This window comes from Dendronephthya gigantea, unplaced genomic scaffold, assembly GCF_004324835.1.
Source record: "Dendronephthya gigantea isolate DGI-Jeju-01 unplaced genomic scaffold, DenGig_1.0 000027F, whole genome shotgun sequence".
In the NCBI taxonomy this organism is placed as follows: domain Eukaryota; kingdom Metazoa; phylum Cnidaria; class Anthozoa; order Malacalcyonacea; family Nephtheidae; genus Dendronephthya; species Dendronephthya gigantea.
In genome coordinates, this window is record NW_021163037.1 from 223,102 (window position 1) to 244,414 (window position 21,313).

The window sequence follows — 21,313 nt, forward strand, 5'->3', positions numbered from 1 at the left end:
AAAGACATGAATAATTATAATAACTCGAAATTTACATAGCGGGACAAAATAGTCAGGCTGGCTACGCCACTGGCTGTATAAATTGGTTAGGTATACTATGGGTCTCTGCCGTTACTGTTTTCATCGAATACGTTTTGCACTAAGATTGTTGTTCACTCCAAAATCCTCGATGATGGCTGTTAGCGCTAAACTTTCACTAACTCTTTCTTATACAATTTGATAACTGGCGCCTAAAATTTACCGTTACACGATCGTTATACTTCAAGCGAGCATGCAGAGTGAAAAGTACATCTGCATGATTCAGACAAGTCAACATAGCTATATCATGGAAGATTCTTATTCTCATATTATATGTCCTGATATCACATAAAATCTGCAGCACACATTCGCCGTTTTTGGACGGCTTTGAGTTTCGACAGAATCTGTTTGTCATCTGGGGTGACGCTTTGATTCGATGTCCTGGTTTGCTTATCACCTAAGTTGGAATTGAGAGAACTCGATGAGGTTTCGCGATCATTTTTGTTCATTCTATCTCCTCTTCTCTTTGACTTTTCCCTATCCCTGTCTTTACTCTTGTGTTTCGTCTTGTGTTTCTGCTTCCTTTTGTGTTTTCGTTTAGGTCTATCGCTATCCGACTCGCTATTTGAATCATAGCGGGAAAATGGAACAGTTTTTCTGTATTCTGATTTATGATAACTCTCTTCGGGTGTTTGTGTCTCTATTGGTGGTGGTCTAGGACCATACTCCTCTTCTTCTTCCTCTTCCTCTTCCATTGTATTTTGTTCAGTGATGTTTTGGCCAGGGATATTTTTCGCATTTTCAATACTTGCTTGGGTACTATCCCGATCTGCGTATTTGTGAACACCAACATCCTGGTTATGAATTTCTTTAAATTTCTCCTCATGATATGTTTTTGTCTCTTGGCTGGTTACGACTAATACTTGGTTGTCACTAAACTTAGACGTTTCAGCTGGTAAATGGCTTTTTTGTTCATTTCCAAACTCTTCGTCGTCGGACTTTGAAGACTCGTCTTCCGACGAGCTAGCAAATATTGCTTTGAACAAATCCATCGACGGTTTTTCGCTGGGTTTTTGCTCAAAAGTATCCATCACGTCGGAAGTTGGGTTCAACCTTGTATTTTCCTCCGTGTTCACATTCTCTGCAGTAACCTGTTTCCCAGATACGATTGTTGAATTGTCCGGCACATTTGTCACTTCTCTCAAGCAAGTGTCAACGCTTTCGTCCTTTTGTGACGTTTCAAAGAGTTGAGCAAGAGTAAACTTTTCTTTCTTCTCACCAACAAGACCGGTTCCACTCGACGAAGGATAAGGTTCTGGAATGTTGAATCTCTTGCATAACAGCTTGGCTGGATGCCATTCGAATGTTTTCCTGGTTAGTTTGCCAAACATCTTCATCTCTGCAGCCTTTTCTTCAACGGACTTATTCTCGTCTACAGTTGACTTGGATTGGTTCTAAAAAGGAAATAAAAATTATGTATAGCGTGTTATGCTTGATATGATTGTCGTAAACCCGAAATTCGGATTTTTTTTCTACCGAAACAGTGTAGGACGTTATGGTTCCTGCACAGCGGAGCCTGGTTTTTATTTTGAACTCATTTGTACAGAAGTTTTGGTATCGGGGTGAGAATTACAACCATCATTCGGTGCTACAATTTATTCTGTTCCGTGCAAACACTTATCGATCAACATACTTTATCAGGGAGATCATCATCGATGTTTCTCCCTCTCGTGAAACGAGCGGCAATGTCTCCCTTCAGCGGTTGATAAAGCATCGCCGACCTTGAAAACTCTTCTTTTTCACGCTCCCTTTCCCATTCAGTCAAACTACACCTAAGTAATAAAATAGTAGACGTCTACACTCCATTCAAAGTTTGTTTGGCAAAACTTGGAATGACAGGATAGAGGTAAAAGAATCGGGACTAGAAATTTGTCTCATTTATGTTCTCGTGTATACGACGAACAAACCGTTCTATGGTCGGCCAAACACACGCACAGTTTTTCCAATATAAAATCATCCAGAATAAAAACATCCAATTTGAAATGGGGCATCTTTAAAAGTAGCTTAAATTGCATAAAATTGTTGCTATATGTAAATAGTTTTCGGAGGGCAGCTTTGGAAATCCGTTGTACACAGTGATAGTTACATGTCCCACGTTGCCATTGGCGGTGGTATGCAAATTGTTGCATATCGCACTTAGTTTTCACTACGTTTTATTCCGCTAGAAATTCGCTTCATATACAACTCCTTCAAATCATCGGCAATATATTTAACAAACAGACCGTAAGTCACTTGGTGCATTTGATTCCTTGCCAGTCTTCCGAGACTCGAGGAAGCTTTCATAGCGAGCCTGTTTAGCTGGATCTTTGGCAAACGGTTGAAAACCCGCTGCACGAAGATTTGTACCGGGTGGAATTTTTCCCGCGGGATAATTCGACTGTAAAGTTTTCTTCGTCGACGCAATGCGCTCTCGATCATCTTTGCTCATCAAATCAAACACAGACTTTCTTGTTTTTAGTAATGGTTGTTCACCAAGAAGTGTGCCTCTCGTTTCGGAAGTATGACGAGTCACATTCTTCTCGTCAAGTTTCTTATCGTAAGTTTCTTTCACGGAAAACGGTTGGTATCCTTTGGGGATTGATGGTGGGGCAAATACTTTGTTGGCTGGTTTTGGTTTAGAAGCTTTGGCAAAAAGGGAAAGCGCTCCACCTAAAATATTGTATCATACGAGGCACGTAAATGTGAAAATATTTTTTTCTTATATACATATAAACTAACTTTTAACTTTTAAATCAAACGTCATTTTCATGAAAACATCACCATTCCGATTATAATACCTTTAATTGCCTGTCCTGGTGGTCCTGTCCATCCATGAAGATCTGAATGAGATTGCTTGTGATTATCATGGAGTTCAATATCATAGTTTGACATAGAATCTTGAGTATATACATCCTCATCATCATCCTCAAATGCTCCCACTCCAAATGCCTATATAAGAAACAAATATAGTCTGACAATACAGTACATTCACTTATGTATGTAGCTGGTGAGGTTCCCAAGTTCAGGGCAGTAATATTACACATCATTTTATCACCTTACAGTGACTGAACTTGTGTACTGCTTGTACAAGGCATGAACACAGTACAGGTTTACAATCTACTGCTGCTTACCTGTCCTTTGATCTTCAAATTTCCTGAGAAGCCAGGCTTGGACATCTCTGCTGGTACAGGGGCCAACATTCCTTTGTAACCTATACCATGTAAATTATCTTTTGGAGTGAACTTAATTGTGGTTGTATCCTTTGGTGCAAACAGCAACCCTTGAGCATAAATATCCTGTTCATTGTCTTCCTCAGTGTTTACTGCGGTACCAGGATGAAAGACACATCCATATACCTAATAAATCATGAATGTATTTTATTAGAATCATGATCACCTCTATCACAACGTATTCCTCAATCTATTTTACAGCATTTGAGCTAGAGAAACATTCATCATTTTAAAATTAGCATAAAAAACAGAGCCTGAATTGTTGTCGTGTGTATGCGTGGGATGGGAACTCAGTGCGAAGAGTTGAGTCAGTCAACGTACCTTCTTCTTCGGAATTTGTCTCACACGTGGGCCAATACCTTGCCCTTCCTTCCACCCCATCTTTTTCAACAACCTAACTCCAATAGACATTCGACAAGGAACTACTAAGTCTTCTAAAGCATATTTCATGACCGAGTCTAAACTAATCCCAGACGTTGATGGAACATTGTTCCGTTTCTCTCTGGCCTCGCGTTCTCGAGAAAACAGCTTTGTCGTTTCAACATTTCTCGGGGCTATGCCAAAGTCCCCGAGATCTTCGTCGTCCATAAAATCCTCGGGCTTTTGCCGCGATGATTCCAATCTTTTCGCTCGAGATGACACAAAGGTAGAGGGCGTCCATCCTTCCTTGCTGCCAACGGTGTTGAAATAGCCAGCTGAAAAGCCTCCTGTGAACGCACCATGAAATCGTCTTCGACCATCGCTGTCTGTGGCATATTGTTCATGCACAGGAAGGGATTTTTTCTTCGGCGCGTCTTCATCGGGAACGTCAAACGCTGTACCAATATTGACGAAACTTTCTTCTTCTGCCGCCATATTGGATCGATTCACGGCTCGTATTTATGATCATTTTGGTCAGCGAATTCTAAAATAAGAAACTTGAAAATGCTGAATTTGGTTAAAATAAAGTGGAAACAGAATGCCATAGCAACGGTTATTTACATGGCAACCGCACCAATGGCGGAGGTTTCGATCAAAATAAGAGTTGGACACATTTAAAAAATGATCATTTAGAAGAATTTAAGGTTTGCATTTCAATATCATGTATACTAAAAGGAAATTTGTAATACAGGGCGATTTATTATAGAATTGTTGATTGTTCATATCACTCAAGTCAACGTGTTTATCATTGAGACTATCCCACAACTGAATCGCAATAATCCAAATTAGTATATTTTCAGTATTGAAAAATGGCCTTTGAGCATTCTGATTGGCTCCCTCAGCAGTAACTCTGAGGCAATAGTTACTGCTCAGAGCAGTTTGAGCAGTAACTATTGCTTTTCCCCAAAAAAACATGGCTGAAAATACTCAAAATCAAAATTATATTCATAAAATAAACACGTGTATCAGTTGTATTTATGAATAAAACTTTTTCAATACTGAAATTATACTAAAACAATTAGTCGCCTCAGGCTCGGTGATTACAAGTCTATATTCACTTCGCCTTCGGCTCAGTGAATATAAGCTTGTAATCACCTCGCCTTCGGCGACTAATTGTTAAGTATTATTTATATTAAACATTATTATGAGCCGTACATCGGTAGTAGCCTCTAGTGCTATTAGACTCAGGGTTAGAAATATGGTTACTAGCGCAAGTTAGAGGGGGTCAGTTGGGGCCAGGGAATTATCCTAAAACTCTTTAAAAAAGGCTGATTGCATTCTTGGCAAATTGCTAAAAAAATTCAGTCATAAATTAAGGATTCAATTCATAGAATATCAGCAACAAATAATAATGAATTAACATCGCTGTAAGCCACATTTATATCAATTGGGCGGTCCTACTAAAAACCGCCCGAGACCGCCCAAGGGTATAGAAAAACCGCCCGAGACCGCCCGAGAGTATAGAAAAACCGCCCGAGAGTATAGTAAACCGCCCGAGAGTATAGAAAAACCGCCTTCGACGGTCAGGGAGCAGGACTTCGACGGTCCTGTCAAAATATTTATTATTACTATTTCACTTCACTTGTTCAAAGAAATTCAAAATATGTGAAAATTTGGCAATTTCTAAATCCCTAATGTTATGAGCAGAACCAATGCGCAGAAGCCGGCTGAATAATAAATGATGTCATAACTTTAGTTACGATTATTGTCTCCTTGATCTCAATGTATTCTATGATTAAACTGGTATGATTAAACTGGTATCCTGACATCTGGTATCCTGATTAAGACACTGTTTTAAATGTAGGCCGGGCAAAGTAAAACAATAAGGATCATGTTGAATAAAACAACAGAGCCAGGAGAATTTCCATGCACAATTACAATTCAGCCCGCTAATCTGTGCTAGTTAGTGTCAAATGTTCTTGTTTAAGCATACGGGTTCTTAGGACATTTCATATTTACTGATATTTAATTTAAAAACACAAAATAACTTCAGATTTCTGTCAGTCGCTTTTTTAAAGTCTCGGGCGGTTTTTCTATACTCTGGGCGGTCTCGGGCGGTTTTTCTATACTCTCAGGCGGTCTCGGGCGGTTTTTAGTAGGACCCCAATTGGGTAATAATGTATAGGAAAGTGTGAAATGTACATTTCTGCCAAGAACATGCCAATATGAAGTACTTTGATCTGCAGTCATGGTACATAACACAACATTGAATTTCATCAATAATATATATTTAAGTGAATCTGTGCGAGAATGGAAAACAAACTTTTGACTTTGGATGCAATCTATGTTTCCTCTGTTTTGGAAGACTGTGTGGATCAATTGGCAATACTTGGGAAGATAATGCCTTCCAGTTTAGAAGGTCGCCCTGATGCAGAACAGGTTAGAAATACACTTATCCCTCCACCAATTCCACCCATTTGTGAATGTCATAACACCTTATTTTAGTTGACTAATTCAGGGAATAAAAAATTCACTGTCTTAATATTGTTACAGCTAGCTAGTACATGCATGGTGATGTTATGTTCAAGAAAGGAAGAATGTTGCAAAATGTGCATGGATATCTAATTTTTTTATTGTGAATATTTGATAGATTGTGGACAATGAAATAGCAGAAATTTTAGCTGGTCAAAAACAGCTAGAGATGAAATTTGATAGTGTAAGTGTTATAAATATGCAAACTAATAATGCTAGTTCAGCTAGGCATAAAGTCTGCCAAACATGAATATAGGCAACTGTTATTATATGATACATTGTATGAATAAATAGTTTGATTTTCTAAGATTTTAATAGCATTTCATTCTTTCTCACTTAGTTGGTACACAAGAGGGATGCAATGAAGGTCAACAAGTCACTCCAATCTCGTAATCAGGAAAATGATAAACGTATTTTGGATGCGGCATCAAATCTTAGGGATGGTGCATTGGGTACGTGAAGGGTATATAGAGTATCTATATACTCTTTATTCAATATAGATTTTATATATACAATTTCAGATAAGCTAGCCTTGCAGTATAGTTAAGATAGTATACCAGTGAGCCATTAGCCAGTACGCAAATGGTAATTAAAGTTACCATGCCTGGGGCATGTTAGGGGATATGCACCTTCTAGTTCAGAGAGGGTGCAAATTTGGGTATCTAATCAAATTTGGGGTACAGTGTAATTATCTATGGAAATTACTGCCCAAGTTATAAAGTTATTTTGGTGTATATTAAGAGTCTTTCCTGAGGTCCAAAATCCCTTATAACTGGTGTTTGTACCCCCAACCCATGCACCCAGCAAATGTGGAACCAGCACCCTCCCTATTGATGAGGTTATAGATTTTTACGTTAAACTTATAGGGAAGGCTGTTGCACCCCTATATTATTTCAATTTTTTTATTAATATACCATTCATACATAAATTTTACACAATATTTTTTGACCCCTTATAAAATCCAGTCAACAGGTATGTGTGGGCCCAGCTAGGTTCTATATATGGAAGGCATTAAAAACAACTGGCATACTGTGTATTAGATAATTACATAATTTATAATAGACTTTCATGATCTCTCCTATAGGGGTAAGTAGGAGTTTCAAACACAATCCTCTTCACAGCGATAATTTGGCAAAAATTCAGGCTGACAGGTATGCCAAGTTTAGTATTTAATAATACTGGGCACAGTATCAATGTAAAGATATTGAAATTATGCTTTATATACCTGAAAACATATTGCAATCTGGTATTATAGACACCTTGACTACAATTAATAATAATTCACATCCATTTCATTCTTTTTCTTAGAAAATTTTTGCAAGATGTGGTTCAAGAAACACTGGCAGAAGTGAATACATCACAAACCTTCCAAGCGTTGACGGACTCTGTGAATAGCGAGAGACAAAAGAAAGAACAGCTTCAACGTACAATATTAAAGTAAGAAAATTTGATGGTTTTAGGGTCAACCCAAAATCAAGACATAGTAATCGCAGTGAGTTGGTTGTTCACAATATGTGTTTTTTTGGGTTAGGTAGAAAATACGTACAATTTGCAGCATGAATTTGCAACGTCGAAACGTAATCAAGCATTTGACGCTGGCCCCCATTCAAATCGTTGATTATTAGCTAAAATGCTCAGTGAAACCTAGTATAGGATTTACTAGATGCTAAACTAATAAATTGACAAATGAATATTCGGTAATGGAATGTATTTTACCCTGACACCCTCATTTTCCCTCTTCCGAACGTTAGGGAAGAAGAAAGTCGTAAAGCTGTGAAAACACTGCAGCGTCAGTTAATTGAAGTTCGAAAACAAAAAGAGCAGGAAATTCAGGTAAGAAATAGGTAATAACTTTCTTGGGTAGTTTGTTAAAACCTATTCTCCATGCACTACTGTATCTGAGGCGAGTTTGTTGGCGTGAAAAAGGTCAAGAATTGATTGAGTATAGCCAGTCGCCGAGCTTGTTATTCGCGGGAACAAATCGCTTAAACCAAGCTTTAAGGTTACTCCGCGTTTCCAAAAGTAAAAAGGTCACAATTTGTTTCCGATTATTTGAACAGAGAAACAATGACCTACAATAACCTAAAAAAGTAAAGAAAATCTATTTAAGCATATGTATATAGGCAGGTATGATCAGACAGTATTTTAAAATTTTGAGTATATCACGCAGTGGAATTCGCTTTTTTAAATGCGTATTATTTAATTTTCATCTGTACGTATAGCAAAGAAATGAAATGATTGCACATCTCAAAGACCAACTTCAAGAGATGAAGGCCAAAGCAAGTATGGAGGGGAAATACATCAGAAAGGACGCCGAAGTTCGAGTCAATGTTACTCAGAAAAAATGTCAGCAGACCGAATCAAGCATGAGGGAGGAATTGGAGGTAACATCGTGCATGCTGTCTCATTCTAATCATTAGCCACCAATTAAAGCTCATCACTAAATTTTACAATTAAGCGCAGCTTATGATAATGAACATTAACGACTTATCTGCAATGTTGGCCCATGCAATAATCACGCAGCATGCACGTGCATGAAAACTACAAAAGAAACAAGAAATTATATTTTGGCATTACAATTAGTGTGTCTTTAGGAGCTACGTCATAAAATGGGTGAAGAATCACGAGTGAATAGTGAAATTGAAACCTACCTTCGAACTCATCACCAGGTACATACATGCAATTCAGTTTCGATTTATAGAATGCCTTTGAACAATTCTCAACTTTATATAGTTCCTACTATACTAATAATATAGCCTCGAATATCCATCAGGACAGGCTGAAGGATCACCCATGTCAACAATTGCTGCATGAATTGCCGGAAATTCCTGCGTATATTTGTCCCGAGGACAATCTTTCAAGAGAAACAAATCATTGGCCGTTTTCACACTAGAGACGCATTACTCTTCAATATTTTTTGTCTAGTATGAAGGCGGGACAACTAATCAGACGATAGGTCGATGGAAACACGCACGAATAGATTATATTAGAATATCTGGTTTATTTTATCACTGTCTCAGATTTATCTCTCGTCTATGTACCGTCTTCACACGGGCAGACGCATTGTCCGTCTAGACGAACTATCGTTGGTTATGCGTCTCTTAGACGAAAAACTGAACATTAATCGTCTGGACGTATTATGCGTCTGTTGTCCGTCTTTATACTGAAGACGAATAACCAGAGAAGACGCATTATGCGTCTCTTGCGTGAAAACGGCCAATCGCTATCTGCAGATGGACGGGAGAGAAAAAACTCATTTAAATCCAGCCATGTCGCATATCTAAGATATCGGGAGGTTTATCTTATAGGCAGTTGTTTGTTACCCCACATTTCACGAGAGTAATATTGATCGATATATTACGTGATCTACATACGTCGTGAAAAATCACGTTGCCTTAACGGACAAAAAATTGTTTTCTAGGCTTTAGAAGAGAAAGTTGAATACTGGATGGAAAAGTACGACAGAGATGTTGAAGCCAAACAGCACGAATTAGACGTACTTAAGGTACTGTACCTTCAGTTGCATTTGTATTTATAGTCTAGAGTTACTACTGTATATATCTATTTTTATCATGCAAGATTTTAAGACATTAAGGATATAATTCGGATGTATATATAAAAAGGTAATTTATTGTATCGATTGTAGGCTTCGAAAGCAAATGATTTATCGAGACTTCAAGAGTTGACGCAAAAGGTTAGTGAAGCGTGCATGTATGATTTTACATAATTATATATGCCGTTGAAAAACGCAATTTTAGGGCTGCTTTCCACTGTCGCATTTTTTGCACCTATAGCTACGTATATACGTATAGGTACGTAAAAGCTTAAAACCTTCTAAGTTGTTGTATAATTAATTTTATGCCAGGAAAAACACACCAATTCATCAACAGAATCCAACCCTATGCATCTATTCCATTGTTGATTTCATAAGTATTATCTAAATGATTTTAAACTTTTACATGCGTATACGTTCGTACAAAAAACGCGGGTTTTTCACTTATTACCGGCGTTTTCCATACGCACGTACATTTAAAATTTTCCGTACGTCTTAGCAGCCTTAAGTCAGGATTGTCGTGTGGTGTAATTACTCATTTGTCATATTTCTGCATGGAGATATGAAATTTATCAAATGATCGATCTTCTAGATCTAAATTAATTACTTCATTAAGTTCATTACTTTGCTTCTTTGGAACCCCTACTTTGCTTCTTTGGAACCGGATTATAATCCTTTCTAGCAAATATTGCCCTTACTGTACATGAAAATCGTTCTGTACTAACTTTTTTTATCGTATACGTACACCATGGATGGATTTACGTGGGTGCAGTGCTCATCCCCCTCGAAAATTTCCCCAAATTTTTTTTCATAAAATTTAAAACCCGATTATAAGTCTTCATCCATTTTCATGAAAAGGTCTAGCTATAATGTAAGACAGAGCTACCAAATAAACATGTACTTTTAACTTTTGGCAGTATTCTGAGTATGAGAAAGTTGTCATAGAAGATAGAATCGAGAAGGAAAAGATACGGCGTCAAGCGGAACAAGAGGAAGAGGAACTAAATGCAGCAATAAATGTATGGAACATTAAAACCTGGTTAAACATAACACTTCAAGCTAACAGTTAACTTTCCTTGCAGATTCAGTCATGGTGGCGTGGTGTAATGGTCCGTAAACAACTTGGTCCATACAGTTTGAAAAGGAGGAAGAAAGCGAAAAAGGGGAAGAAATCTGCAAAGAAAGGTGCTGGAAAGAAAGGGAAAAAGAAGTAGCTTCATTTTTTTAAAAATTCTTACTGTACATAAAAGCCATGAGTCCAATTTAAAATATATTTGGGTAAAGACTGTATATGCCAGGGTATAATAATGTTCCAACCCAAACCTACTAACCAAGTCACGTATGTAGCTGCACGTAATTGGTTTGTGTCAAGTGTAAGCAAACTACACACAATAACAATGTATGTCAGAACCAAACACTATCATTTGTCGACATGGATTAACATTTCTTTTAATTGTTAAGGTCAACTTAATTGGATACATTAATCAATAGTGTTTGATATGTTTGATTTTTTTATTCTAATTCAGTAAAAAAATATTTCCAATACTTATTTTTTACTTATTGATTTCATTAATTTCACAAGCTTTACTTATTTACTTTATCTTTTGCAAATCGTGTCAAAATGATTAATAATCAAACAGTATGAAAATGACTCCTTATTCACGTCTGCTGACCATACACATTACACCATCTCGAGGAGTATTGGTAAGTTGTGCCACCATCCTCCCAGTTTGATCAGGCAATAGTCTGAATTGATACTTCTGCAACAGTTTTGCAAGGATAACTTTTGACTCAAACTTGGCAAAGGTCTGTCCAATGCAATTATGGGGGCCAAATGAAAAGGGGAAATATGTCAGAGTGAAATTTGGTATGTCTTCAACATTGGAAAAACGTTCAGGGTCAAAGACTTCCGGATCCTTCCAAATGTCTGGGTTCATTGAGAAGAAAAATGGATTACTATTAATGCCATTTCCCTTTGGAATATGATACCCCTTCCAACTGTAATATCTTCACCACATTCTTGAAGGTGCTGTGCTACAGGTACTTTCTTAAACCTTCATCTAAAACCTGACCAAGATATGTTAGTTTGGCCAAATCATTAAACTCAACATTATCTCGCCCATCCAACACTTTGTTAATCTCATTAAGAAGCTTTGCTTCAACATGTGGATTTCTAATGATTTCATACAGGGTAAATGACAATGCATTTGCTGTTGTTTCCTGTCCAGCAATGAATATGGTTAAGAACTCATCAATTACTTCATCCAGTGATAAACTACCATCTTTAATCAAAATGCTTAACAAATCATTAGGGACTATGCTGTTATTTGCAATGTCTTTCATTCGTGTTGTGACACAATCAGAGGCAAATTTTCTAAGAAATTTTGCAACTTCAATTTGCTTTCTTTGGGTAGCATTTTGAAATGGTTTGAACTGAAATATTGCCAGTATGGTAGGGTTGAGGGGAATCTCTGCATTGGCCTGCACTCCTCTTAGGTAGTGCCGAATTGCTTCCGGAAATGGTGATTCTGGGTCCTCAATAGCATGGGTATTAATGTTGAATGACACTTGGCTGATGACTTCCAATGTAACATTTGCAAATTCCTGAACCATACTGGTTGGCTTACCACCATCCACAATTGTGTCAATGTGGGTCAAAAACCTATTACAAACATCATTGAAGTTGCTTATGAAATTTTTTAGGCACTTCCGATGAAAAGCTGGGTTCATAATTTGTCGTCGTTTGCGCCATGAAGCTTCGTCCGTATTCACGACTAGTCCATAACCAGCACCCCTCTCGCCAAAGATAAAACCTATTTTATGATATAAGGCCGAAGGTTTACGCAAGTTCTTATGATTGTTGATAAAAACATGTCGCAAATAGTTTGAGTCCCCCAGGAATACAATTGGCCTATGAAAAAAGAATAATACGAATAATGGGCCGTATTCGAGAAACTTTTGAAGAAGAAATTCGCTTGTTATTCTACCAGTTTCTTGTTTGTATTTCCAAAGTTCAGGCAGATGACCCCATATGAAACTCGAACGCGGCGGTCCAGGTAAATGATCGTTGATTTTGTGAAGATAAAACAAATAGGCCGTAATGGCAATAATTATTCCCAAACAGCCAACCAAGGTTATGGCAAAGATGTACGAAACTAAACAAAAAGTAGTGATAACCATCGTTATTTTTATACTGTGTTATAATATTTACTCATTTCCGGGCCTGGAAGGCTGGAAGGTATTTTAAATTGGCCCAGGGGGGTTACCAATTAAGTGGACCGAAATGACAGGGGGAGCGTTGTTTTCAATATGGCGGCCAATTTGAATAGAATGACTTTTAGTTTTTCGACTTTGGGACGCTTGTTGAGAGGTAGAACGCAAGGTTTGTTGTATAAATGTATTAATTGTATTATAAATATTGTACGGAATTATATATTTTTTATATTTCAATGGAATATGCTGAACAATTGGTCGATTGCTTATACTGTCATAAGTGTCAATGTGTCATTACTGTGATTACTGTCTAGTCTGTCTTCATTTCTGTTTCCAGAATTCATCATTCCTCCTTCATCAAGTGTATTTCAAAGCAGGGAATTTCATTATTCAGGTTTGTTTCAATTACAAAGAGCACAACATTGCCATAATATACAGCAATCGGATACAGCATACGGCATAGATTCAATGATATTTGCCTGTGCAAAAAAATAGAAATCACACAGTATGGCTGAGCCTGATAGTGGTTGATATTTTAACTGACATCATGTTGAGGCTGATATGTTTTATTCCTAGGAATTGCATTTGGTGGTCGTTTAAAGAGTGTATGGAGAAGAAAACGTGCTCCAGCATTGACAAGAGTATGATTCATTCAACAACATTTTTGTTCAATATTTGACCTAAATCTAATCTATGTATAACAAAAAACAATGCTTGTTAGTTATGTCCAGAGAAACCAGAAAAATTTAAAGCTCGTAAAGCGTTTGGTGGAGGTGAGAAGGTGAAAGTTACAAGAGCCAAAGCTGGATCATATATTTGGAAGTCTCAAGGTTAAAAATGCTTTTCTTTCTTAATAATTTTTTATATCACAATTGAAACCAGCATATCAGCTTGGCTTCTTTGTTTATAGACATTGAGTTTGAAACTCCAATACTTGACGTTCTCTACAATACGGCTCATAAACACTTCAATGAAAGGAAAATAATGGTACAAGGGACTGTCATTGAAGTTGATGGGGAACCATTTAAGGCATGGTTAGTTCACAAGTACTCATGGCAATATTTTAGGTTACTTCTCCGACAATTATTGGCACACTGTTTGGAAAAGAAAGTTTTCAGTTTGAACAATAACTCTTGATATTGATATTTTCTGTTATTAATATTGGTATTTTCTGTTAGGTATGAAAATAAGTCATGTGGTGTAGAAAAGGTAACATTTCTGTGTTTTATCTTGGACAAATGGTGGAACTAAACAATTGCATGCTCCCCTAGCTGTCATTATAGACATTGAAAAGAGTGGAAGGAGGGAATATATGGAATATAAGTAAATATATTCTTATTAAAAATCTTAAAAAACATTGTTATTTTAAGATTTTAAATAATAAAATTAGTCTTTCAACAAAGAATAATTAACTTTTTTACACCACATATATTCAATATTTTTTATTTTACAAAGTGAGATGTAATTTTTTTAGTCCACAAATGCTATGTGGGTGGATGACAAAATTTTGCAACAGCTGCAGGATGGAAAAGTGTTAGGTAGGCTTGAAAATAGATTTTTATTTATGACAAAATCTCTAGAGGCTCACAGGAAATCTCTTGTTTCTTCAAAGCGAAAGTTTCTAGTCGACCAGGACAAGAAGGCAAAGTTAATGGTTATCTCTTGGAAGGACAAGAGCTTGATGACTATCTCGAACAGATAAGGTCTAATAAAAATGATTTGTTGTAGATACTAGCCTTATATATAGATATCAAAGTCTATTACTAAGTAGCAGTCTTGCATACAGGGATTTTTAGGCTGTCATGCCTTTATCCAATGAAGTCTAATGCGGTCTAAATTTATCGTGGAAATTGGAAATATATACAGAAAGCCTTGAGTTGCTACATAAGACTAACAAGCCAACCAAAGTTTGTGTAACATCACAGGAAATTTCATTGACATGGTTGCCATTGGATGTGTAAATTTATGTGTACTTATAGGTTTAAACTCCTTTCCCATGCTGTTTGTAAGATTGGAAAGTGGACTATTGTAAAATTCTTTCCTGGTTGCCAGTGGTGTACGGGAGAGACATTAATTAGGGGGGCACATACATATTCATATATTCATGTTAACAGACCTGTAAAGACAATGGGTTTGAAAAGAAACTAATCTTTCACAACATGAATATATGAATATGTGCCCCCCCAATTATCATCTCCCGTACGCCACTGCTGGTTGCCCTAAGTTGTTTTTGACATCTCTGTATTAATAATTAGCAACTGATATTTGCATTGATTGGATTGATGGATATTGTTTTTTATTACAGAAAACCAAAATAATTTTATACAAATATACAAATAAAAGAATTAGTGAAAAGTGTGTGTTGCTTTTTCTTTTAATTTTTTGCAAAAAAATGTTTACAAGTTTTGTCACCAGTCAAGCAAAATGGTAACCAGCATTTTCACTTGCAGTACTAATGTTATACCAGTAGGTCATAGGGTACCCAGCTCGAGCATCAGGAATGATCTTATATTACCCTGGAACTGGATGCTGAAAAAGAAATGGACACTGAAAGAGAAAAAGGCTATTTTCTGTGTTGGTACCACCCATGACAAGGGTACTGTTTCACAACTGTGTTTCAAAAATATCCTTATCCGTTTATCATTATCATTTTTGAGTAACTTTTGTTTAATATTACACGTAATTATTTACATATTTGGTTCAAGAATCATACAACAGATTTCTGAAAAGAAGTTGAAAAAAATTTTGATTATTAATTACCTTCTTAAATGAAAGTTAATCTTTACTGTTTAGAGAAATCAGAGGATAAGTATGGCTATGTAGGTATCGGTGATGAGGGGTATATGGACTTTAAAAAAATTGAAAAATTTCCACCTTTTAAAAAACTCGTGTTTAATTTGACAGAATGATTTTCTCGAGACTGAAAAAAATTATATTTTTTCACTTTTTTGAAATTCTCTTAAATTTTTTTTGCGGAGATAAATGAGATTCATGTGTCTTGGGCTACACTGTGTACACTACCTTCTCTTGATTCCTTTATTGGAAATTTTAGGGAAACTTAAACATTTTTTTGTGGAGATAAAAGAGATTTATTTGTCTTCAATGTCTTGGCCTTATCTGCCGTGAAACAGTGTAGCCCAAGACTGTAAATTTGACAGAGATTTGAGGCAAAAAAAAGTGGAACATTTATTTGTCTTCATTTATTTGTCTTCTTGGTAGTGTAACACAGTAGCCCAAGACAAAATACTTCTTCGTCAAAAAAAAAATCTCGGAGAATTTCAATTTTCAGTCTCGAGAAAATCACCCTGTCAAATTTTCGTAAAAAAAAAATATTTAGGTAAGTAAACATTAGCATTAAAAGCGGGAAATTTTTAAACTTTTTTTAAAGTTTCAGTTGGTCGGACATATCTTTAATTTTCAGTCTTTAGGAGAAACATGTTTTTAAATTTTTTTTTAACTTGTGTTGTTTCTTCAATTTTCAAGTACTTTTATCAAGCGAAAATTGTTCAAATGTTTCTCGATTTTTTTGCTTCCAATTTCTTTTAAATTTACAGTCTTGGGCTACACTGTTTCACGGCAGATAAGGCCAAGACATTGAAGACAAATAAATCTCTTTTATCTCCACAAAAAAATGTTTAAGTTTCCATAAAATTTCCAATAAAGGAATCAAGAAAAGGTAGTGTCTTAGCATTACAGTTGTTTTCTTTCAATTTCTAACATCAAATTGTCAATAGTGTTCCATAATAATGCCAGGTAACTCAGTTGTTTATTCACCTTCAAAATTGATGATTTTCTTAAAATTTTTTAAAATGTGTTAAAATGGTGAAAATGTCTTAAGCCCTGCTTCCACGTGCGAAATTTTCAAGCGAAATGCGAAATATTTCGCCTGTTTCTTTTGAATTGTGAGCAATCAAGCAGAATTAATGTATTCAAGTGGTCACAATTCAAAAGAAATAGCCGAAATATTTCGCATTTCGCCAAGAAAAAGCGCCTGTGGAATCGGGCCCTTAAGATGTTTACTAACACGATTTTTTTCGTTTTTAAACGCATTTGATTTCGTTTTAGCATTGAAAAATTCGTAAATTTCAACCAAAATTAAACCTTTTCGAAAATTTTCTAAAATGTGTTACATGCTAAAAATATTGGCCTCAAAATTTACTAAGGCTAATCTATTTCATATAATAATATTCTTGTAAGTTTGCATGGTGACATCGACAAGTAAATTAGCTTTTAGGTACATCACGTGAGTACTTAATACCGCAAAGCCTTCGGTCCGTTAACCCGGGCCTTCGGCATCAGTGCAATTTATTCAATTGCGATTTCAGATGTAATCTACGAGAGTACGAGGTGCATGCTTGTTGCCTCATGACTATACGCGTTATACACGTTGAAATACGTTCTTAATTATTGTACTTTTTTTCTTTTAAACCTATTTTGAAACGCATTTTCAACTCTTGTACTTAACAGTGATTTCACTTCATTAAAAATACAAAACAATCGCACCGTAACCATTAGCTTCATTTGCGCCGCATATAACTAACTTATGGAAAGATAGTGCTCCAAGGAACAGGCATGCTTTAAAGTTGTGTGCGTTTTAGACGAGAAAATCAATCATGAACATTAAATTGAACCTATTTGAATTCTTATTTCATTTGAGAGTCTACCAAAAAGGTATATTAAATAAAGTTAAAAAGTGTAGCCTTTCACCGCAGGTTCGTACTGGTTGAAGCAGTTTAATTAAACTTCTTTGAAAAGCGTTAGGTCAAATAAAGAACAATAGGATTTCGACAAATGACGCGGTGGTCTAGTGGTTAAGACCTTGGTCTTTCAATCCTAGGACTAATGTTCAAGTCCTGTCAATGCAAAAAAATTACCCTTAAAAATTTCGGTTTGATTTGTAAGCTTAAAAAAGTTAAGACTCTCAGTCCTCAGGAAGACTGTAAACTTGAAAGAAATTGAAAGCAAAAAAAAATCGAGAAAACAATTTTCGCTTGATAAAAGCACTTGAGAATTGAAGAAAAAACACAAATCAAAAAAAAATTAAAAACATGTTTCTCCTAAAGACTGAAAATTAAAGATATGTCCGACCAAAAACTTTAAAAAACGTTTAAAAATTTCCCGCTTTTAATGCTAATGTTTACTTACCTAAATAATTTTTTTCACGAAAATTTGACAGGGTGATTTTCTCGAGACTGAAAAAATTCACTTTTTTTCACTTTTTTGAAATTCTCTAAGATTTTTTTTTGACGAAGAAGTATTTTGTCTTGGGCTACCTGTGTCGGTCTTGACACAGGTAGCCCAAGACAGACACAGGTAACCCAAGACAAAATACTTTTCGTCAAAAAAAAAATCTTAGAGAATTTCAAAAAAGTGAAAAAAAGTGAATTTTTTCAGTCTCGAGAAAATCACCCTGTCAAATTTTCGTGAAAAAAAATTATTTAGGTAAGTAAACATTAGCATTAAAAGCGGGAAATTTTTAAACGTTTTTTAAAGTTTCAGTTGGTCGGACATATTTCAATATTCAGTGTTAGGAGACCCATGTTTTTAATTTTTTTTTGACTTGTGTTTTTTCTTCAATTTTCAAGTACTTTTATCAAGCGAAAATTGTTCAAATTTTTCTCAATTTTTTTTTGCTTCCAATTTCTTTCAAATTTACAGTCTTCCTGAAGAATGAGAGTCTTAACTTTTTTAAGCTTACAAATCATACCGAAATTTTTAAGGCTAATATTTTTTTGCATTGCCAGGACTTGAACGTTAGTCCTAGGATTGAAAGACCAAGGTCTTAACCACTAGACCACCGCGTCATTTGTCGAAAGCCTATTGTTCTTTATTTGACCTAACCCTTTTCAAAGAAGTTTAATTAAACTGTTTCAACCAGTACGAACCTGCGGTGAAAGACTACACTTTTTAATATTATTTTAATCAAAATTAATACCTTTTTGGTAGACTCTCAAATGAAATAACAATTTGAATAGGTTCAATTTAATGTTCATGATTGATTTTCTCGTCTAAAACGCACACAACTTTAAAGCATGCCTGTGGCTTAAAGCACTATCTTTCCATAAGTTAGTTATATGCGGCGCAAGTGAAGCTAATGGTTACGGTGCGATTGTTTTGTATTTTTAATGAAGTGAAATCACTGTTAAGTACAAGAGTTAAAAATGCGTTTCAAAATAGGTTTAAAAGAAAAAATACAAGAATTAAGAATGTATTTCAATGTGTACAACGCGTATAGTCATGAGGCGACAAGCGTGCACCTCGTACTCTCGTAGATTACATCTGAAATCGCAATTGAGGCAAATATCCAGTTAAACAGATATTGACTATTTATTTCAAGATTTTCAATGTTGTATAAAAAGTCGAAATACTGGCTGGTCTAGCCGGTTCGTCGAGTATGAAATACGCTAATCTAATACTTAAAACGCTGGACTGAAGATACCATGCAACGTCTTAACAATTAACGACCACATCGTTTGTCGATAAACTATTGTTCATTTGTTCTTTAATTGACTTAATCGTTTCTTCAAAGAACTTTTAAATCAAATCATTATGAATCGTTTTCGTAATATTGTTGAGCTGCTGTTTGTTTGTTTGTTACCGCGGTTAACTGCAGACATTGCGTTTTTGAACTGAACTTCTTTTTTCTTAGCATGCGTTTTTGAACTGAACTTCTTTTTTCTTAGCATCATATTTTATACTCGACGAACCGGCTAGACAAGCTAGTGTTTCGACTCCTTACACAATAAAATCTTTGGAAATAAATAGTCAATGTCTGTTTAACTGGATATTTGCCTCAATTGCGATTTCAGATGTAATCTACGAGAGTGCGAGGTGCATGTTTGTTGCCTCATGACTATACGCGCTATACACATTGAAATACATTCTTAATTCTTGTACTCAGTTTTTTCTTTTAAACCTATTTTGAAACGCATTTTTTACTCTTGTACTTTACCTTGACTTCACTTCACTAAAAATACAAAACAATCGCACCGTAACCATTAGCTTCACTTGCGCCGCATATAACTAACTTATGGAAAAATATTGCTCTAAGGCACAGGCATGCTTTAAAGTTGTGTGCGTTTTAGACGAGAAAATCAATCATGAACATTAAATTGAACCTATTTAAAGTGTTGTTTCATTTGAGAGTCTACCAAAAAGGTACATTAAATAATATTAATAAGTGTAGCGTTTCACCGCAGGTTCGTACTGGTTGAAACAGTTTAATTAAACTTCTTTGAAAAGGGTTAGGTCAAATAAAGAACAATAGGCTTTCGACAAATGACGCGGTGGTCTAGTGGTTAAGACCTTGGTCTTTCAATCCTAGGACTAACGTTCAAGTCCTGGCAATGCAAAAAAAATATTAGCCTTAAAAATTTCGGTATGATTTGTAAGCTTAAAAAAGTTAAGACTCTCATTCTTCAGGAAGACTGTAAATTTGAAAGAAATTGGAAGCAAAAAAAAATCGAGAAAAATTTGAACAATTTTCGCTTGATAAAAGTACTTGAAAATTGAAGAAAAAACACAAGTCAAAAAAAATTTAAAAACATGGGTCTCCTAAAGATTGAATATTAAAATATGTCCGACCAACTGAAACTTTAAAAAACGTTTAAAAATTTCCCGCTTTTAATGCTAATGTTTACTTACCTAAATATTTTTTTTTCACGAAAATTTGACAGGGTGATTTTCTCGAGACTGAAAAAATTCACTTTTTTTCACTTTTTTGAAATTCTCTAAGATTTTTTTTTTGACGAAAAGTATTTTGTCTTGGGTTACCTGTGTCTGTCTTGGACTACCTGTGTCAAGACCGACACAGGTAGCCCAAGACAAAATACTTCTTCGTTTCCAATTGAATTTTTTTACTTTTACTTGTAGATAGTTTTTTAGTTTACCTAATCCTTTCTCTGTAAACTTTTAAATGAAATAAGAATTCGCTGGGGAAGCTGGAAACGTTGCAAGGATTGACACCTACGACATCGTAGGCCATGGCCTTGATCACTATAGACCACCACTGCTGCTGGTGGAAACTAGGTACCGTTTTTTATTTCACTTAATACTTTCTTCGAAGACTTTCAAATGAAATAATAATTTTGGTGGAAAAGGTCGAAACGTTGCAATGATTGGAACCTACAGCCTCTCGCATGGTCGACCAATGCCTTAAAGCCACAAGGTTGTCTGATAATACGGACCTTAATTTATCAATCTTCGTAATTTTTGCAAACATTCGTAAAGATACCTAATAATCAGCCACATGATTATAACGTTTATATGATACATTCGAACATAGTCATAGTTACAGCTGATTCAGATTCAGTGATTCTGCTAGACTGGTACACTGGTACCGTTAGCGTTGAAGCTGAAAACATCACAA

At 35.7% G+C, this 21,313-nt stretch overlaps 4 protein-coding genes across 5 annotated transcripts; 2 read left to right on the top strand and 2 right to left on the bottom strand.

Annotated features, from left to right (window-relative positions):
- Positions 1-29: 29 nt before the first annotated feature.
- LOC114523469 (G patch domain-containing protein 1-like) lies at positions 30-4,152 on the bottom strand. The gene is made up of 6 exons (XM_028544399.1): positions 3,609-4,152; positions 3,189-3,413; positions 2,856-3,006; positions 2,301-2,727; positions 1,712-1,850; positions 30-1,472 (listed from the first exon to the last, which is right to left on the bottom strand). The coding sequence occupies exons 1-6, from the start codon at positions 4,140-4,142 to the stop codon at positions 363-365; spliced, it is 2,586 nt and encodes an 861-aa protein (XP_028400200.1). The 5' UTR covers positions 4,143-4,152; the 3' UTR covers positions 30-362.
- A 110-nt stretch (positions 4,153-4,262) lies between these two features.
- LOC114523448 (dynein regulatory complex protein 9-like) lies at positions 4,263-11,281 on the top strand. The gene is made up of 13 exons (XM_028544370.1): positions 4,263-4,351; positions 5,943-6,086; positions 6,298-6,363; positions 6,520-6,631; positions 7,264-7,330; positions 7,488-7,616; positions 7,931-8,012; positions 8,402-8,563; positions 8,774-8,848; positions 9,601-9,684; positions 9,826-9,873; positions 10,650-10,751; positions 10,815-11,281. Exons 2-13 carry the CDS (start codon positions 5,958-5,960, stop codon positions 10,944-10,946), a joined length of 1,188 nt encoding a protein of 395 aa, XP_028400171.1. The 5' UTR covers positions 4,263-4,351; positions 5,943-5,957; the 3' UTR covers positions 10,947-11,281.
- Positions 11,282-11,726: 445 nt separating this feature from the next.
- On the bottom strand, positions 11,727-12,937 carry LOC114523447 (cholesterol 24-hydroxylase-like). The gene has a single exon (XM_028544369.1). The coding sequence runs from the start codon at positions 12,910-12,912 to the stop codon at positions 11,767-11,769; it is 1,146 nt and encodes a 381-aa protein (XP_028400170.1). The 5' UTR covers positions 12,913-12,937; the 3' UTR covers positions 11,727-11,766.
- Positions 12,938-13,033: 96 nt separating this feature from the next.
- LOC114523439 (40S ribosomal protein S8-like) lies at positions 13,034-15,272 on the top strand. Of its 2 annotated transcripts, XM_028544358.1 has the most exons (9): positions 13,034-13,114; positions 13,283-13,339; positions 13,522-13,586; positions 13,667-13,775; positions 13,856-13,979; positions 14,124-14,154; positions 14,420-14,483; positions 14,558-14,648; positions 14,732-15,272. In XM_028544358.1, the coding sequence occupies exons 1-9, from the start codon at positions 13,042-13,044 to the stop codon at positions 14,739-14,741; spliced, it is 624 nt and encodes a 207-aa protein (XP_028400159.1). In that variant the 5' UTR covers positions 13,034-13,041; the 3' UTR covers positions 14,742-15,272. The 2 variants fall into 2 exon arrangements, with proteins under 2 accessions (XP_028400159.1, XP_028400158.1); XM_028544357.1 differs by having other exon boundaries at positions 14,558-15,272.
- Positions 15,273-21,313: the final 6,041 nt, after the last annotated feature.

Excerpts from the sequence above, each read along its gene's own strand:
- LOC114523469 (XM_028544399.1), bottom strand. The coding sequence starts at position 4,142 with ATGGCGGCAGAAGAAGAAAGTTTCGTCAATATTGGTACAGCGTTTGAC. Across the intron at positions 3,414-3,608 it reads GACAAATTCCGAAGAAGAAG|GTATATGGATGTGTCTTTCA; the intron begins GTACGTTGACTG and ends ATGATTTATTAG. Across the intron at positions 3,007-3,188 it reads ATTTGAAGATCAAAGGACAG|GCATTTGGAGTGGGAGCATT; the intron begins GTAAGCAGCAGT and ends TTTCTTATATAG.
- LOC114523448 (XM_028544370.1), top strand. The coding sequence starts at position 5,958 with ATGGAAAACAAACTTTTGACTTTGGATGCAATCTATGTTTCCTCTGTT. Across the intron at positions 7,617-7,930 it reads CTTCAACGTACAATATTAAA|GGAAGAAGAAAGTCGTAAAG; the intron begins GTAAGAAAATTT and ends TCCGAACGTTAG. Across the intron at positions 8,849-9,600 it reads ACCTTCGAACTCATCACCAG|GCTTTAGAAGAGAAAGTTGA; the intron begins GTACATACATGC and ends ATTGTTTTCTAG.
- LOC114523447 (XM_028544369.1), bottom strand. The coding sequence starts at position 12,912 with ATGGTTATCACTACTTTTTGTTTAGTTTCGTACATCTTTGCCATAACC.
- LOC114523439 (XM_028544357.1), top strand. The coding sequence starts at position 13,042 with ATGGCGGCCAATTTGAATAGAATGACTTTTAGTTTTTCGACTTTGGGA. Across the intron at positions 13,980-14,123 it reads GGGGAACCATTTAAGGCATG|GTATGAAAATAAGTCATGTG; the intron begins GTTAGTTCACAA and ends ATTTTCTGTTAG. Across the intron at positions 14,155-14,419 it reads AGTCATGTGGTGTAGAAAAG|TCCACAAATGCTATGTGGGT; the intron begins GTAACATTTCTG and ends TAATTTTTTTAG.